This window comes from Gossypium raimondii, chromosome 2, assembly GCF_025698545.1.
Source record: "Gossypium raimondii isolate GPD5lz chromosome 2, ASM2569854v1, whole genome shotgun sequence".
NCBI lineage: Eukaryota > Viridiplantae > Streptophyta > Magnoliopsida > Malvales > Malvaceae > Gossypium > Gossypium raimondii.
This window is the reverse complement of record NC_068566.1, coordinates 37,619,399-37,639,203: the sequence shown is the minus strand read 5'-3', so window position 1 is coordinate 37,639,203 and position 19,805 is coordinate 37,619,399. Positions and strand designations below refer to the sequence as shown.

The window sequence follows — 19,805 nt, the reverse complement described above, 5'->3', positions numbered from 1 at the left end:
GATGTGTACACGCTCGGGCACACATTGCGTGTTTGGGAAAATGAGTTCCCCGTCCTGCCTGACCTGTCTATGTGGGAGGTGCCTCCGACGACTTTCGAGCTTCTCCTAGACAGAGGGCTACGCAAGAATCCAAGAGGTCGTCCGCAATCAACCAGAATCCGTAATGAAATGGACATTAGGGAGAGATTTGACGATAAGCGTTGTGGATTATGCAGGTTAAGTGGTCATAGTCGGAATAAATGCCCTCAGCGAAACTATCATGTTGGACAGTCATCAGGATCGGGTCGGAATTGACCTAATGCTGTCAAATTGTTATGTGTAATGTTGTAAAAAGTATAATTCATTTGGAATAATTAAAATTATTCAGCTTATGCTTATGCTTAAATTGTATTCAAATTAAGTAAGTTATAAAAAATATAATTCATTTGGAATAATTAAAATTATTCAGTTTATACTTATGCTTAAATTGTATCCAAATTAAGTTATAAAAGTATAATTCATTTGGAATAATTAAAATTATTCAACAGATGCTTATGCTTAAATTGTATCCAAATTAAGTTATAAAAGTATAATTCATTTGGAATAATTAAAATTATTCGGTTTATGCTTATGCTTAAATTGTATCCAAATTAAGTTATAAAAATATAATTCATTTGGAAAAATTAAAACTATTTAGCTTATGTTTATGCTTAAATTGTATCCAAATTAAGTTATAAAAGTATAATTCATTTGGAATAATTAAAATTATTCATTTATGCTTATGCTTAAATTGTATCCAAATTAAGTTATAAAAGTATAATTCATTTGGAATAATTAAAATTATTTAGCTTATGCTTATGCTTAAATTGTATCCAAATTAAGTTATAAAAAGTAAAATTCATTTGGAATAATTAAAATGATATAAAAAATGGAGCCATTTAACCTTAAAGTTAGCTTTAATATAATGCAAAAAGGGAAGAAAAGTTTCGTAGTAAGCATACCTAAAATTAGAGTAATTAAATTTATACAATAAGTACAAACTTTGTAATGTACAAAAAAGTGCAATAAACCCCTAAAACTGATGGTTCGATGGTGTGGTCCTAGGGGTATACCTATGCGGAGGTCGACGGTCACGTCTGGGTGTTGGCGACGACCAACGTCCTCATTTAGCATAGGTGGGGGTGTGGTAAACATAGAGGAAAAATCATGTGGCTCAATCGGCATCGACGAACTTGAACCGGAAGGAGTCCTATGATGCTGTGGGTACGGGCCGGGAGTGCCGTACTGCAGTGGGTAGGATCCAAAGAGATTAAACTCGTATGCGTATTCGCCCCCAGAGAAGCTCGGAACATAGTCATCGCCCGCCAAATCCGGATGATAGGATTGTGAATTCCTATGTGAATGTGATTGCCAGATCGCTCGGGCTCGACTCGGTTACGCTCGGGCTCGTTCGGGATCATGATCGCCGAGCTCGCCTCTCGGGGCACGCTGGTACGATCCCCTAGGTCGCTGCATGTGCGAGGGGACTACAGTTGACTGGCCTCCAAGTATATATGGCTTTCTGCAACTATAGTACCATTGTATGTACTCTAATGATGGTTGCAATGAATATGCCATAACCATCTGAGGTCTTCGACCCATCCGATCATTCCACAGCGCAACAAATTTTTGGTGCTTAACCCTCCAATCCAACTGCAGTTTTCCTCTCTTATTGATGCCGTGAACCGCCCCCACCTCGCATGGCTGATCCGGGATATATTGGATGCAAACAAACTGTCGTAGCACTCGATCCCCGTGATACCACTCGACTACATTGAAATTTATAATTGGTGCGTTAGTGCACCACATTTCAAAATGAACGTATGCAGACGAGGGTATCACAGTTATAATTTCGGGGCGACGATATGGCATCCATATAAACTGCATGATTAATAACATGGTTATAATTTAACACGGTGTGAGTAAGATATAGAAAGTAAACGAACTAATATTAGAATAGCTTACCCCTTCCCCGACATGCTGTTCGATCATGAGTCGGTATATCGGGACAGTGTGCGACCTCTCGATACCCGGATAAATACTCCACCTACAAAAAAAATTAGGGTTTAGGGTTGGTAACATTAGTCAATATACTATGACTACAAATAATGACAAGTTATATTTTATCACCTGTTCACTAGTGGATAAACGTATGGTTGGTGAGTAACCGATGCCAAAAATGGCATCCAATCGAGCGCCCAGGACTGCAGCAATGTAAGGCATCCGCCCATGTCTACAACAGAAGGCTTTGTTGTCCGACAAAGCTCCCGATATAACACTGCTAGAACGGCGGAGCCCTAGCTATACGAGCGAACATTGGACAAATCAGCTAATAGAGGCAAGTACATCATATGCACCTTGTTGTTGTTTGCATCGGGCATCAGTACTCCCCCTAGGATATGCATGATGTATGCTCGAGCAGCACACATCAACTCACCTTCAGTGGCATTCGCTGATAACTGTCCAAATTTGGCTTTCAGCCATGTAAATTTCAAGCTCGTAAAATTTTCCTCATCGTCATTTGGCGAGTCTCCTAGTAGCTAATTACATAGTGCAACCGGATCAGTAAATGAACTTACTCTCGTTACAAGACTCCCGTCGATTAGGAGCCCAAGCTGCAGCGCAACATCCTCTAAGGTCACCATGCACTCCACACATGAAAAATGAAAAGTGTGGGTCTCCGGGCGCCACCTCTCCACTAGCGCAGATAATCAATCATACAGCAAGTTGAACGTCCGGATCAATGCTACTGACCCAAATCCGGCTTGCTCCAAGTATGACATCAACCGTGAATCCGGAGGATGCTTTAAGCCATTCACCCGGCCCCTTATTACTCGGTACGAGTCCCGATAGTGTTAAATTACAGAAAACAATATTAGGATAATATGATTTATTTCTATATATTACGTATATCCTTTTTTAATAGAACCCGTGATTAACAAATAATAATATATTTCTATCTCATTAGCTGCATCAGATATGTGTGTGTCCCTATTAATCAATGAAGCCATTGCGATGCCTGCAACTTTAAAAAAAAAATTAGTAAAAAACCCTTATTTCGGCCCTTTGTTCGTATTTTTTCCCCGAATTTTATTACTTTAAAAAATAGACTATTTTCTAATTTTATTATTTTACATTATTTTAGTACATTATGTTTGAAATTTAAATAAATTTAGTGTGTTTTTTAAATAAATTTAAAAAACTCTTATTTCGCCCTTTACTCGTATTTTTCCCGAATTTTATTACTTTCAATAAAAATATATTTTATTGAAATTTAAATAAAATATATTTTTCCTGAAAATAATATTATTTTCGTATTTTATTATTTTACTTTATCTTAGTACATTATGTTTGAAATGTATTAATTAATTCTTTTTTTAAAATTACTAAAAACTTTTATTCGTATTTTTTCTCCGCCTTTTATTACTTTAAAAATATCATATTTTCTAATTTTATTATTTTACATTATTTTAGTACATTATGTTTGAAATTTAAATAAATTTAGTGTGTTTTTAAATAAATTAAAAAACTCTTTTTTCGGCACTTTGCTCGTATTTTTCCTAATTTTATTACTTTCAATAAAAATATATTATTTCGTATTTTATTATTTTACTTTATCTTAGTACATTATGTTAGAAATTTATTAATTAATTCTATTTTTTAAAATTTAGTAAAAACCCTTATTTCGCCCTTTGTTCGTATTTTTCCCTAATTTTATTACTTTTAAAAATATACTATTTTCTAATTTTATTATTTTACATTATTTTAGTATATTATGTTTGAAATTTAAATAAATTTAGTGTGTTTTTAAATAAATTTAAAAAAACCCTCATTTCGACCCTTTGCTCGTATTTTTTCCCTATTTTACTACTTTCAATAAAAATATATTATTTTCGTATTTTATTTTTTACATTATTTTAGTACATTATGTTTTAAATGTATTAATTATTTCTATTTTTTAAATTTAGTAAAAACCTTTACTTGACCATTTGTTCGTATTTTTTCTCTGCATTTTATTACTTTAAAAATATCATATTTTTGAATTTTATTATTTTACATTATTTTAGTACATTATGTTTGAAATTTATTAATTTAGTGTGTTTTTAAATATATAATTTTTTCAGATTTTATTACTTTGGTGAATATACAATTTCTTTTTTTTCTTTTCGTATTTTATGTTTTCTTAAACATATTTTTTATCATTTTATTTTTAATGTTATTTTCCTAAAAAACTAATTACAACATCCTAAATAAATTTCATAAAAAAATTCTAATCAACATAGAATGTACATAACATGATTTTTTATGCTAAATAAATTTTATAAAATATATATGCTAAATAAAATAATAAAACACATACAATGTACATAACATAGATTTTTATATACAAATATTATAAAAAAATTAAATTAATACAAAAAAAAATTACCTTTAGTTCTTTTTTTTCTTTTCGTTTTCCTTCCTTCCCTCTTCTTCTTCTCCTTTCTTTTTCTTTTTTTCTTCTCCTTTCCTTTCCTTTTCTTTCTTTCTTTTTCTTTCTTTCTTTCCTCTCCTTTCCCTCTCCATTTCTTCTCCACCCACAAGCCGAATGGTCCTCCATCATAAGGTGAGTGGTGCAGCCTGTGGCAGTGGCACCATCGGTGCTGCCTCTGCCACTGGCACCACTGGTGCTGCCTATGGCAGCCCCTCCACCAGGGTGCTGTCACATCCCTGCAGTTTTTTTTGATTTTTTTGTTTTTTTTTGTATTATTTTGGTAAATAAAAAAAAGTTAATATTATTTTGGTATTTTTATTTTTATTTTTTTGTAATATTTTAGTAAAATACCTAAATTTGGGCAATTGACATTGATAGAATTTCATGGGGGTTTAGTAGAAATACAATTGTAGAAATACTTGTATTTATCTCATAACCATAGAACTGGTCACCCTTCATTCAAAAATTGAAACAATATGAGAAAGCAAGCATGCAAAGGAGATTTTATTCAGTCCATCAAGCCACAGTTGTTGATTACCACCTTTGCGTAGGGACGATTGAAGCTTCTTTCTGCCACAACAGCTCTTTTATCGCCTATTAGCTTGGCCACTCTGCTCACCAAACACAAAGCATCTATTTTTAGTCTAAATGGTCCCAACTCCCAAAGAAATGTTGAATCAACCTCTCTGAGGCAGATCACATTCAATTAATAAAATCAAATTGCCATGAGTCGGAAAGCATACCTGAAATAAGGAGAAGCAGTGTTCTCTTGAACAGTCTTGACTTGTCCAATTCTCTTTACAACCTCCATTCCATCCAACACTTGTCCAATTACAAGAGCAGAAGCGTCCAGTTCTGGTGAATCCATGATAGAAATCACAAACTCTGTGCCATTAGGATCGGTTCCAATCTCCTCTTCATCAATCTCCAGCTTCCCCTTTCGTGCAACCAGCTTTAGCTTGGGAGGCGGCTTGGAGGGATCCCTCACCAGTATGCTCACCGTTCCAGCCAAGTTCTTAACTCCTGGACACTTTTCATACTCTCTCTCCCACTCCTCTCGCAATTTTTCAACGGCCAGATTGCTTCCACTTCTCTTGGCAAGCTCAGCATCAACACCATATGATCTCAACCCACCATGTTGCACGTAGTTTGGCATAATCTTAACGAACTCTTTTCGTCTGTAGCTAATTCCAGCAGCTCCACTAACTATACTACCAAACCTGGCTGCCCCTACCGGAACATCATCTCCATATAGTCCAATAACAATGCGGCCAACGGGCTCTCCATCAATTGCTATATCAAGAAAAGCTCGTTTGGTAGGAACTTTGTTGCTGCAGTTAGGATTAGGGGTAGCAACATTCTCTTCTTTCTGTTGATTGTCGTTGGGTGAACTTTCTTCAGCCTTTGCCTTAGACTCAAGGGCTTGAGAACCTAAGAGAAGAAGCAGTGAGGAGTTGCTACAAATTGTAAGCTCTCGCCGGGAGATTTTGAACTGTTTCAGAATGGGAAAACAAGTGGAATGGAGCTGTGGGAGAGGGGCAGCTGAAGTTGGAGGTTGAAGTAGCTGTGGGGTGGATTGTAAGAATTTAAGATTCTGTAACATATCTCTTTATTCACTGCTTTGGGCTCCTTTCTTTGAGGGGGTTGATTTTGCTTCACTGCCTCAGCAGAGAAGAACTCTTCTACTACTTACAAAATTCTAATTGATTTATTGTTTAAAATAATATGATATGCTCTCCTTGCATAGATTCTTGAGGATAAGGAAAATGCTAAGTCAATCCATCTAATATGCAAATGCTTTATTTTTTGTGGTGCCTATTCCACAAGCTACCAATTATATGGTTGTTCACGTTAAGCCTGATATCGCTATGGGCCATTTTTTTTTAACTATTTTAAGCCTACTCATACTTTATTTGTTTATTTTTATTACAAGGAGGCAACAGGAAATAAAAAATCTTAACATTTTTCTCTTCTTCTTTTTTTCCGTGTGATAACTATTGTTGCTTGTTTATTTAAAATGAAAATGGTAATGGAAGTGCTAAATTGCAGTGGTCACTATAACTCATTACTGCGAAAATTGTGTTGTAACAGTCCGTTTTTCAGTGGTGTTGGAAACAGTAGTTTACGGATCACAAATTTGATGAGAGAATCCACAAATATTATTATTTAATATTTACGAGTCAAATATAGTATTATAGTAAATTTTGAATTGAAATTTTTAGTTAATTGAATGATTAGTTAAGTCAAGTGGTTTTAGAAAATGAGATATCGAGACCTCGTTTCTATAAACCAAGCCCGTAAATATTTTTATTAAATATTTACAGAGTGATTATATAGGTGTATTAAAATTTGGTTAGGTAATTTTGGCGTTTAGTTAGTTAATTAAAGAAAAGAACTAAATCGTAAGGGTTACGAAAGTTAGTATTTATTAGTTAAAAGTGTTAAATAGCTATTAAACTTTAAAGTTGTGGCTTTAAATGATAATTATACCTATTCTAATTGTAGTGGACGGCTAAGGGTTAGATGTTTGTTAAATTTGCATGTTCTATTAAAAGGGCAAGTAAGTAATTTATTAAATAAAACTTAACTTTAATATATGTAAGAATAGTATCATCTTCCTTAATGGAATTCTCCACCTAAATATCAAATATCGAATAGAAACACCATTGAAGGTGTTTGGTTTTGGCTGGATTAAAATCTAATTGCATGGTGTGTAAATTCTTGTCCGATTTTGATAATTTTATGTTTTTGAGATCATTGTAATTTAATATAGCTAGTACAATGACTAATTTGTGAAATTAGCAAAGTATAGAAAATAGACCATTGGTAAGTTTAAATGATTTGTATGTTAATTGGTAGAATATGATATTTGGGTGTTTAATAGAAATATTTTGTTAAGTGATTTTGTATAATTTTCAAGTTTAAGGGTTTAATTGAAAATGAAATAAATTAGACATGATTTTCTTGTGAAATTTTAGCATGTGACAACCAATTTGGGATATTTGTAATTTTGTTATAATGGGTATAAAGTTTAATTATGTGAAATAAGCTTGTTTTGGTCTTAAAGACCAAATTGAATAAAATGTAAATGTTTGGGCTCTAATGTGAAAAATTGTAAATAAAAAGTTGTATGTATTAAATTGAATAGTATATGAAATTGAGGCTAATAATTGAAATAAATTATATCATAGATCAAGAACAAGTAGATAACTGAGGAGAAGGGAAAGTAGCTAAATAGTCCCTGAATCTTTACCGTTAGTACAATTTATCCCTGATAAGTTCGTTTGGTTTATTTTGATATATTTTACAATATGAATTAAATGAGAATTTAGTTGTTGATTGTTAAATTAAATATTTCGATATTAAATTAGCATGAATGAGAATACTAAATTATTAGACTTGGTTTAGCGGTAATATCTTCTGAGCCGATGAACGTAGGATAGAGTACGATTGACATGCCAATAGGTTATAGTACGTGTTGTTCAGGATTGGTTTGAGATGAGATGATGATTCATGTTTATTTCCTATTCACTGAATATACCAAAGTCCAGCATTTGTTACGGACTATCATGTTATATTTACACTGTTTCTGGTGTGTTATCGAGTGCGGATGAAAAGCCTTCGGGATTGGCAATTGGTGCCGAGGCGTGTTATGGGAGAGATGTTAGGCTACGGGCTAGGCACTTGGTGCCGAGGCATGTTATCGGTTGGATTGGCTCTTTGGAGCATTTGGCGTGTTTCAGATGGATAACTGTGTACTCATATTTGTTTATCGTTCATCAGGAAATGTTTCTTGTGTTATATGTCTTGTTATTGAATTGTTGAATGATTATTCATGAATCTCCTCATAGCATTGTGGCTTGATAGTGAATGATCTCGTACTTGTTTATGTATAAACTCACCTGTTGTGGATTGTGGTTGACAGGAGACTTTAACTTTTAATATTGTTATTAAAATTATTATATTTAATTTGATAAGCTTTATCGTTTTAACCCATTGAACTTACTAAGCTCTAGTGAAACTTACTTGTGTTCTTTTATGTTCCTTGTAGATAACGTTTTGTGGAGTTAGGCGATCGGTCAACTTGAAGATCAAACTACCCATATATATTTTGTTAGATTTTGATATATTTATTTTGGGTTATATGGCATGTAATAGGTGTTTTTGTATAGATTTAGATACTTATTACAAATGTTATGTTTTAAGCTTGGTATAAGCTTACTTGTGCATGTGCCTTTAATCTTGGTGTGAATATGTTCATATAAAGTTGTTTTGGTAATGTGATATTAACCTTATTTAAGTGTTTGAATCATGGTATGAATGAATGTGAATGATCAAGAAGAAATGATAAGTTTGACATGAGTTTTATATATGAACTTATGAATTTGAATGCAAATTAACAGATGTGTCATGTGAATTGAGGTTAATAATTGAATTGTGCTGTCAATGAGGACACATTGATTATACACTTATGTTGATTGTTTTAACATGTTTTAGGCTTGTTTAAATGTGTTTTTGTAGTATATAAATGGTTGATTTTGATTTGACTTGGAACCTAAGTCTTGGATGAAAGTTTTGTATCGTTTTGGAAGCTTTTTAAGGTGCACATGACCTGGGCTATGCCAGATGGCCACGTATCTTATTTAATTTTTAGGTGCAAGATTTTTCACATAGTTAAAGTTATTTACACGGCCTAACCACACGGACGTGTGGGGAAGTCACACGACCATATGTGAAGTCACACGGCCTGGGCTATTCCACATGGCCTGGCTACACGGCCTTGTGACCCCTATTTTTAAAATTTTTAAATTTTTGCATGTTTTTCTGTTTTGATTCTAATTAATCCTTGATTGTTCCTAAACATTTTTAGGGCCGTAAGCTCAGTTTAAAGCTGGTAAGTGTACTTTACCCTAATTTTTATAAGATATTGATTGTTATCATTTATTTTATATTTTTGTTTCTGTTTGATGATAAATGTCCTGATTTGTACTGTAACACTCCGTAACCCTAATATGATAGTAGAGACATGTTAGGGGTGTTACATTTAGTAGTATCAGAGCTACGATTTAGTCAATTCTTGGACTGAACATAGTGTGTTTGAAGTGTAGAAATTAAATGCCATATAAACTTGTGATAGTGTGATATTATTGATCCGATCTAACCCTAGTTTTTCGTATAGATTATAAAGATGCCGACATAATCTGATCGTACTAACACTGATGAAGTTAACAGTAATGTTTCAACTAATGAACAAGAAATGAGTCGTGGTTTACTGATTCCACCAATGTTAAAAAATAAAGTTAAAAATATTTTGTTCGATTTAATGGGTCAGTGGTTCACAAAATTCATGCGAACCAAACTTGTGGCTCAACAACCTCCACCCCTTGTTGTACCTCTTGTGGTACCTCCACCTTCTCAAACAACTGAAACAAGTAAACAGATTCCTGTTAATAAAATCTGAAAGAGTGGGGCTGGAGAATTTAAAGGTAGAAGCGATGATGATCCAACTAAAGATGAGTATTGGCTCAAAAATATTCAACGAGTTTTTGATGAACTTGCCTGATCCCCTAATGATCCAACTAAAGTTTGTGGACCACGTTGACAATAGTAGTATCGACAGATAGAATTACTTGGGATTTCTTCCAATCTGAGTTTAGAAAGAATATGTCAGCAAAGAATATTTAAATCAAAAAAAGAAAAAATTTCTTGAATTGAAGCAAGGAAATAAATTAGTATTTGAATATGAGATAGAGTTTGTGTATCTCAGTAAGTATGCCTATGAAATTGTGCCGAATGAAGAAGAAATATTCATTCGTTTTGAAGATGGACTAAATGATGAAATTAAAATGTTGATTGAAGGAATTGAGATTCGAGAATTTGCTGTTTTATCTGATCATGCTCAAAATATGGAAGAAGTTTATATTTCCTAAGAAGTTGAGAGATAGAAAAGCTCGGGATTTTAGTAAAATAAGTTTTCCTAAATCATGTTCATATAAAGTTGTTTTAGTTATATGATATAAACCTTATTTAAGTGTTTGAATCATGGTATGAATGAATGTGAATGATTAAGAAGAAATGATAAGTTCAGCATGATTTTTATATATGAACTTATGAATTTGAATGCAAATTAGTTGATGTGTCATGTGAATTGAGGTTGATAATTGAATTGTGGTGTTAATGAGGACACATTGGTTAGACACTTAGGTTGATTGTTTTGGCATGTTTTAAGCTTGTTTAAATGTGTTTTTGAAGTATGAAAATGGTTGATTTTGATTTGGCTTGGAACCTAAGTGTTGGATGAAAGTTTTGCCTTGTTTTGGAAGCTTTTTAAGGTACACACGGCCTGGGATATGCCACACGGCCTGGCCACATGGCCATGTGTGTTCTTAATTTTTAGGTGTAGGATTTTTCACATGGTCACTGTTTGTTACATGGCCTAACCACACGGCCTGAGCTATTCCAGACGGCCTGGCCATACGGCCGTGTGACCCCTGCTTCTAAAATTATTAAATTTTTGCATATTTTTCTTTTTTGATTCAAATTAGTCATTGATTGTTCCCAAACCATTTTTAGGGCCACGTAAGCTCAATTTAAGGCCCATAAGTGTATTTTACCCTGATTTTGAGAAAGATGAGTATATGTTACGTTCTTACCTTATTCAATTATTGCTTGAACTTTATTTGAGGTGCCTATGAATGGTATATTTGATGTGAATGGATAATTTAAATGTGGTGTCAATGAGGGCACATTGGTTAGGCACTTAAGATGTTTGTTTTGTTATGTTTTGAACATGTTTTAATGTGTTTTGATGTTGTTTAAAGTCCCTTTTAAAGTGTACTTAGGAAGGTTGGATGGTTATGCTTGTAATGGTTTTGGAAGAGCTTGTTTCTAGGTGAATTTTTGTCCACACGGACTGGTGACACGGCCGTGTGTCCCCTGTAGGTTCCTTTGCATGCAAGTCAGATAGTTACACGCCTAGCACACAGCCTGCCACATGGGCGTGTGGCTTGGCTGTGTGACCCTACTCAGAGAGTTACACGGGCAAGGACACAAGCTGGGACACGCCGTGTGTCACCAGTTCGAATGTTACATGGCCTGGCCACACGGTCGTGTAACCCCTGTAGTCAAAATTTTGTAGCTTTTTCTTAAACTTTCCAAATGATTTCAAATAGATCTTGAATTGTTTCGAACGTATTTTTAAGACCACGAAGGCTTGATTTAGGGATAATATGCATATAAATGATTGAATTATAATCTCTTTATGATTATATATATGAAATGTATGTTAAATGTTTCGATAGTACAGTAACACTCTGTAACCCTAATCCAGCGAAGAATACGGGTTAGGGGTGTTATAGTAATAGCGAATACTATAACAATTTGTCCCTCACTTGGTTCAAAGAAGAGTTTTAAAGTGACTCTTCTTAAAACTTGACTTCGCGAGATGAGAGATCACTGAAGGAGAAACTTATTACGTACACTTTTTGCTTTAACTTGTCACATACACTTCGCCACATGTTGAGAAGTAATACAATTGTACATAGCTAATTGTGCTTTTATTCTCAGATACATGAATCGTTAAAGTTTAAAACCCTTTTAAAATGAGGTTACCTTAACCTTAAAAATTAAAAAGTTTGAATTTGAGATTTTAGAGGAGGAGCTAGTATTGAGAAGAAAAATTTTAGAGGTAATTTTCTTAAAATTCCCATCATTCTTGTGACTTTTTCCTAAGCTTATTCTAACACAATGGTTAGGGCGAGAGGAAGTGTGTAACATCCCGATTTCGGGCCTAGTCGGAACAGTGGTTTCGGGACCACAAATCTGATGAGGAAAAAATTATTTTATTATATTTTTATGGTCTATAATTTCATGGAATGATTTCGTGAAAATTTCGTTCAAAAATTTCGACGTTTGGGCACTCAATTTAGTCAAAAGAACTAAATTGTAAAAAGTGCAAAAGTTGAGTTCTACATGTTAGAGGTGTCCAATTGTTATAAAATTTTAAAATGGAGGTCTTTATATGGTAATTAGACCATTTTTTAAGTTATGGAAAAAAATGGACATGAGATAAGTGAAATAGAAAAATTTTAAGTTAGGGGCATTTTGGTAATTTGGTAATTAAAATGAATTAAAAGGAAAAAGATGGCAAATTGTGCTCATCTTCTTCATTTGGCCAAAATTAGCAAGGGGGAAGCCATATTTAGGGTTTTCAAGCTTCCAAGCTCCATAATAAGTGATCCCAAGCCTCATTTTTAATGTTCTTTACATTTTTGGAGTCCCGGTAACTTGATTTAGCTTATTCTAGCAATAATTTAACCTAAGGTTCATATTTGGAAAAATACCCATAGGTGAAATGTGTTTATTTTGATGTTTTATGGTAGAATATGAAGCTTGGAATTATGTTAAACAACTTTTGCTAAGCGATTTTAAGTGAAAACCAGTAAAACGACACAATCGATAAAAATACCTAATGGTCATAAGTAAGTGTTAGAGTGGGAATTTGATGTTGCCATAGAAGGAAAAAATGTTCAGCATGTCATAAAACATAAGAATAAGGGATGAAGTTTAATTTTCGAGCTTTGGCGAAAAAGTGTAATTATGCAAAAGTTTAGGGGCAAAATTGTAATTTTTCCAAAGTTCGAGTCAAGGACTGTTTTGATAAATGTGAGTATTAAATAAATTAAATTTGCTATTATAGATCAAGAAGAACAAAATTCGGGGTTAGACCGAGGAAAGAAAAAGGTTGAAGACTAAGTTGATAGATTTAGACATATTTTGTACTAAGGTAAGTTTACGGTAAATAAATGTAATATTTCAATAATTATTATTAATGCTGCTATTTTTCAGCAACTATGAATTTATTTTATGAAATTATTTAATGTTGACTCAAGTATGAGACGACAGAGAATTAGTATCAAAAAAGTCCCGTTGAAACATTAGGAATGTATCGGATACAAATGTCATGACATTTGGGTAAAGAGATCCCATGTAAGACCATGTCTGGGACATGGCATTGGCACCGAGATGAGAGGTCCCCCGTAAGACCATGTCTGGGACATGGCATGGGCACCGGTATGAGAACTCCCATGTAAGACCATATCTAGGATATGACATTGGCAGTACAGAAAACATCTCATATAAGACTATGTCTGGGACTTAGCTTTGGCATGTATTATTAGACAAGAGACCTGAGTATCCTTAGTATTCCAAGTGATTCAACGGGCTAGTAAATAGACCATGTTACATGAAAGTTTAGATAAAAGCATAATAATAAATTCAGGTGAGTTATAAGGATTGAGAATATCCCAGTTATCAGTTGAGAAAGAAATTTCAGCAAGGAGGGAGTAAGTTATAATCATGAGTTATTTAAGTAAGCAAGTAAGTAAACAAGTAAGTGAGTAAGTAAAGAAGCGAGTAAAGATTCTAACGTTTGATGAAATTTATGAGTATGATTATTTATGATAAATGTTGTTATTTATTTACTTATAAACTTACTAAGATTTATGCTTAATTATTTTATTTTCCTTCTTTTATAGTATTGCAAAGCTAATTCGGGGATCTTAAAGACGTCGGAGAGCGCTTACACTATCAACAACAACAACTTGGTATTTTATGATGATCAATGTTTGAGCTATGGCATGTATAAAGACTTAGTCATTTTGACTGTATGTCCTTATGATATTGCTAAAGGATGATGTGTAAATATGTGTTAATGTTTAGCTATTAAAATGGTTAAGTAAGAATATGTTTGGTATTATGAATGCCTAGGTGATAGTTTATACCTAGAAATTATGAAAGAGTAAAAAAATTTGCAATGAAACAGTTTTAGAATAGCAGCAGTGACGTGATTTTGAAAAATCACCAAAGATAGTATAAAATGAATTAGAGAGTAAATGATATATAGAATTAAAGCTTATCGAGTCTATTTTCATAAGAAAATAACGGTGTGGGTAAAGGAATTTTATATTCTGAGATATTTAAATTTTGGTTAGACAGGGTCAGAATGGTTTTAGAGTTCCTATTCTGAATTTAGAAAATCATTAAAATTGTAAAATAATAATTATGAGTTATAATTTATATGTCTAGATTCCTTAGTGAGTCTATTTTTAGTAGAAACAAGTGAGAACATCATATGAAAATCATACGTGAGAAAATTGATTTTTAGTGAATAAAGGTTAGAATCGTCAGATAGTGAAACATGGGAGACTTTAATGAATAGAATGTACTAATTTGCTAAACCAAAAATTCTAAAAATTTTATGGTAAGTTAATATATGAGTCTAGTTTCAGGGAAAATTTATGGATCTAAATTTCGAGTTTTGTAACTCGATTTATAGTTAAATTAGTGACTGCTGCGCAGGTGCACAACATTATGGTGAACAGTGAAATAAATTTTAAAAGCAAATTTTTATGCCCCGAATTAATAAGTTAAGTCAAGTAACACCCCATGCTCAACTCCGGAAACGGTCTCAGGTAAGGGGTGTTACAAAGTGGTCATCTTATTCAGGGCATCTATTCACAACACTGTGAAGTAGATTCTCCAGTGGAGGCAAAAGCTTATGTTTGCAACCCCAAAGAAGAAGAAATGAGTCGTGTTTTGGTTGGTCGGGGAATTCAACTACCTAATTTCACTTACGACTTCTCAGTCGCTGAAGGATCAAACCAGTTAAGGGGCACCACCTATGTAAGTTTCTAATACGAACTCATCTCGTGGGTTGTGATTCTAGTAGTAGATGTGCCCGATCGTAAAATGGAGAAGCTTTTTTCAATTCAGAATTTGAAGGAATTTGGCTAAATGAAATGGATGGAAATGACTAAGTGAATGATGGTGAAAATTCAACTAAGGTTTGAAGTAAACAAATTAGAATGTTGGATAGAATGGATAGTTGAGCTTAAGGACAAGAGTGAACCAATACTATTAAGACTATTGAACCGAAACTTATAAATCACTTAAGATGCTGGAAAAGAAACAAAGGACCTTGACCCGTTAACTATAGAGAGTTAGGAACGAAAGGTATCAAAATGGGTGAACGCTATACTCAGGTTTGAGTGATAAGTTCAAAGAAACAAGGAAGACACCACTAGCTATGCTTGATAAGTCAGCTTGAGTCTTAAACGAATTTAGAGAGTTGAATAAACTCAAAAATGAATTAAAATTCATAAAATGTCAAAGTGTATTGTCTAAAAAAATAATGTCTTCTTACAATCTATTTGTAGGCATTTTTATGACTGTTCAAATGCCTATTTGTGACCTTTCACCTTCAGTATTTAACTAAAGTTATTAAAATATTTAAATTCGGTTATAACTCTTAATGGACAGCCAAAGAGTCATGTCTTTTCACTTGATTCATGCATAGCTGAAAAGTCATGCCTTTTCACTTGATGAAGGCTTAATGGTCCTTTAAATGTGTTGCTTGATGTCCCTTCATTTTCCCCTTAACCAAATGCCTTAATGCTTGTAAATTCATCTCTTTAATTGGCACCATAATTGGCTTTGAGTGCATGAAACCGATCAGACTTGAAGAGTCACTCTTGGTCCATTTGAAAAGTCACCATAATGAGCTTTGAGTGCTTCAATATCCCTAAAAAATGTTCCAAATATGCACCAACAATTAAGTGACCAAATGGACACTCTTTTATGCCAAAACTGGACAGCCAATTGAATGTGACAGCATTTGATTCTTCTTGGCAAACGAACAGCCCTATTGTAGCTTTAAACATGTGACCAGCCTTTTGGACTTTCCTACAACAATCACACAATCAATTTATTTAAGAAAAATCAAACACACTATAACTTATGCATTAAAAAAAGTAACAGTCAAATTAAATATAAACAAAATCAAACATATTTAACAACTAAGATGCTTAAATGCTTGGTTTAATTAAGATGTAAACTAAATGAACAATGAATTACTTAATGCATGACTTCATTAAAAAAAATGCAAACTTTAACTAACATGGGAGTTACATAATGCATGACATAATTTATGATGCAATCTTAACTAACATGAGAGTAACATAATGCATGACTTTATTAAAAGCAAAACACATAATGCATGTCATAATTAAAAGATGTAGATCAATAATGCAAGACATTAATTAAAGATGCATTGAATAAACAAGACCTTGAATACTCATATTATAATAACTAAAGTAACTAAAATAAATAAATCAAAGTCCTTATTCCAGCAACCAAATTAACAAACTAAAATTAAAAGCTTCATTTTGCACTTAGGCCCCTCGAGTTTGGGCCAATCTCAGTGGCATCGAGTTGTGTCGTAACATTATGTGGCCGGGATCACATCATACCCTCCCTTTTGAAGATGATTTATCCTCAAATCGGGCCATTTGCTCGAGAAAAATATTTCAAGGTCACGAACCCTTTTGCTCATGAACCTGACAGATTTGTTTCCAAAAACCTGAGAACCACAAATGGTCCAAAAAGGAAACATGTTATTTTCATGCCCTTCCTTTTTATGAGGAAACCATTCCAAAGTGTCACCAACACAAGAATGAAATAGGTTAGTGACACTCAAAATTATAAACTCAAAAGAATTTTCTAAAATCTCATTCAAAAATTGAACAATAATCACCGGGATAAAAAATGAGGTTTTCTCTTACCATTTCACTTTGACTTGAAAGTTTCTTGACCGACATTATAGAAAGAACATGAAGCAATGGAAAGTCATAACCATGCAAAACAAGCTCAAATCCTTTAAACCATAATATAGTACAACCTCCGGAATCAAAGATTTGATTTTGACTTCGCAGGCCATCAGGATTCACATGCTTTGTTTTCGAACATAATGATAAAATTCGGAGCAAATGAAAGGTTTTAACACATTTATCCAGAATAAATTCATGATGCTTAGCTTCATTTATCAACAACTTATGAAAACATGCTCTGGGCTTAAAAACTTGGTTTCGATCACAGTACAACAAGTATGTCGCTGTCATTAATAAATTGCACATGCCAAATAAATAAGATTTAGGGATACATAAATTCAAACAATCAAACATCTTAAAATTCATCCAAACAGGCATGCACATACTTGAGGATTTCGCACAAAGATGTAACGATTTCACATAACCATTACAATCAATTAAATCAAGCTTTTTAAGTGAATAATTGCTATCACGTAGGTCCAAAGTTTGCATAGGCTGAATTAATCCAATGTCATTAACAGATTTTTCAATGTAAATCACATCAAGTAAACAACTCTTCATGCCTCCACTTAAAACGAAATTGTCAAAAACAAACAGAGAAAGACAATTAGCCAAACCAAAATAAGGAGGTCTTTTGAAAACTATGTCACCAGAAATTTTCTCAACAACATTCAACTTTAATTGTCGTGGTTCAAAAACATCAATGAGCCTTACCTTCTAATGATGAATTAAGAAATTTATAACCAGCAACATAGAATGAACAAGGAACGATTTTAAATTATTATCAGAATCTCTAAATTTCGTTTCCTAAGTCAATGGCCAAACAATAAATAAACATAAATGATTCGTACAAAATTTAGATTGCTTGAGTTCCCCACATATTGAACTAAAATAACAAATTTCGTGTTTGAACACACGAGCTTGGTCAGTCGATTCATCATGCAACAAGAGTTTCTTGGTTTCCACTGTCCTATTCATGTTAATCAAAGAAGATGTGTTTAAGCAATCATTCAAACAGTCATAAAACTCAAGTCTCACTAGATCAAACTTACACAAGCATGCAGAATTTACACAACAAAGCAGAAACGTTACACCTCCATCACAATCAAATGAACTACGCATTTTACATGTCAATGTTTTATCATACAAGCGAATCAAAGGGAATTTAGGCATGCATATTTTCAAGCATTCATACGTCACAAGCCTCATTCGAACAGCCTTGTACACGCATGTGGGTTTCGCACAACAGATCAAAGGATGCACATTATAACCATTTGAACCAAAAAAATCATTACTATTCAAAGAAGAACAATTTCCCACGTCAAAGTACGATTGTTTTTCTAAGACCAAATCATCAACAATATTTTGATCAATAATCAAATGATGCTTATGTGACTGGAAAACTTCAAAACCCATACCTTACTTACCTTTGGCATAGGTGAACTAGGGTCGTCTACATCTTGAACTTTCTCGATCAATCGGAATCGTCTCTCATCAGAAAGGTATTGAAGTTGAAATTTGTCTATGGAATTTCGAGGAACCTGAAAAGAAGAAACAATACAAAGAGGACTCACAGGATGGTTAGTAAGAATACTCCTCACTTTTTCTTACTCACTTTCTTCCTTTTCACTCGTTTCTTTCTCAAACTCTTTTTCAAATCCTCTCTCTTTTTCCACAACACTCGTTTCTTTTACATTCTCATTTTTAAACTCTTGTTCTTTTTCCACAGTGTCTTTTATTTTTGAAAACTCGATGACACTCGCTTCTCGTTCATTTTTTTTCTTTCACCAAACTCACTTTCTTTTTCAATTTTCTTTTCTTTTACACATTTTGTTTCGACTTCATTACAATAGGAAGAATACAAGAAGGAATCAAAATGAGAAACTTTTCGTTGAGAATAAGAAGGGGATCTTCATACAGACGACGATCATCTCTTTGAGATTGATTCTTCATGGATGAATACTTTGAGGCACTTGAAGGGAAATTTTTACGTTCTCGCTTGACACCTTGAAAGGTTTCAAACTCAGAACTCACCTTATTTCACCTCAAATTCCTTAATGAATAGGAATCACGATAAGAATCTCTTTTCGAATAGTCATTGGATGTGTGCTTTCCTGATGATCTTATCTCCATCCCTCGACTCTACGAAATTTGCTTTCTTCGGGCTCTTTCCTCCACTCGGTCCAATCGTTCATGTAATTTGTCAAATTTAGATTTCACCATTCCACGCATCTCTTGCATCACATATTGGAATTCCGATTCTGAAAACTCTTCTCGAAACGTGATTTATTGCTGAAAAGAAAAGTGATTAAAACAAAACAGAAAGTAAATACCTCACCAAAAAACCTCACGTTTCACTCACAAAGAAAAATATTAGATGACACTCACACTTGTGTTTGCACTCGTTAAATGGCTTTGTCTACACTTGAATGCTCTCTCAACACTCTTGCCTTTTACTGCTCGCTTCACCTCTCAAAATTCGTAATCGACTCGTTTAGACTTACAAGCGAATCTAGGGGTTGGCTTCAAGTGGGTTTTTACAAGGGTAATGATGAATAGGTGCTGGCTGAAAGAAACAATTTGGTGATGGTGTGTGGCGTATCGGTGTTTAATGATGGTAGAAGAGGATTTTGATGGATTGGGAAATC

The 19,805-nt window shown here is 33.6% G+C and overlaps 2 protein-coding genes across 2 annotated transcripts; both read right to left on the bottom strand.

Moving 5' to 3' along the window:
• Window positions 1–1,413: 1,413 nt before the first annotated feature.
• Window positions 1,414–3,225, bottom strand: LOC105789664 (serine/threonine-protein phosphatase 7 long form homolog). Its single transcript, XM_012617030.2, has 3 exons — window positions 2,149–3,225; window positions 1,984–2,065; window positions 1,414–1,899 (listed from the first exon to the last, which is right to left on the bottom strand). Exons 1-3 carry the CDS (start codon window positions 2,247–2,249, stop codon window positions 1,414–1,416), a joined length of 669 nt encoding a protein of 222 aa, XP_012472484.2. The 5' UTR covers window positions 2,250–3,225.
• Window positions 3,226–4,848: 1,623 nt separating this feature from the next.
• On the bottom strand, window positions 4,849–6,259 carry LOC105788621 (peptidyl-prolyl cis-trans isomerase CYP26-2, chloroplastic). Its single transcript, XM_012615585.2, has 2 exons — window positions 5,236–6,259; window positions 4,849–5,103 (listed from the first exon to the last, which is right to left on the bottom strand). The coding sequence occupies exons 1-2, from the start codon at window positions 6,093–6,095 to the stop codon at window positions 5,001–5,003; spliced, it is 963 nt and encodes a 320-aa protein (XP_012471039.1). The 5' UTR covers window positions 6,096–6,259; the 3' UTR covers window positions 4,849–5,000.
• Window positions 6,260–19,805: the final 13,546 nt, after the last annotated feature.

Coding starts and splice junctions, on each gene's coding strand:
- LOC105788621 (XM_012615585.2), bottom strand. CDS start 6,095: ATGTTACAGAATCTTAAATTCTTACAATCCACCCCACAGCTACTTCAA. Junction 5,104..5,235: donor ACTGCTTCTCCTTATTTCAG/GTATGCTTTCCG, acceptor TTTGGTGAGCAG/AGTGGCCAAGCTAATAGGCG.
- LOC105789664 (XM_012617030.2), bottom strand. CDS start 2,249: ATGGGCGGATGCCTTACATTGCTGCAGTCCTGGGCGCTCGATTGGATG. Junction 2,066..2,148: donor GTTTATCCACTAGTGAACAG/GTGATAAAATAT, acceptor TTTTTTTTGTAG/GTGGAGTATTTATCCGGGTA. Junction 1,900..1,983: donor AACAGCATGTCGGGGAAGGG/GTAAGCTATTCT, acceptor TTAATCATGCAG/TTTATATGGATGCCATATCG.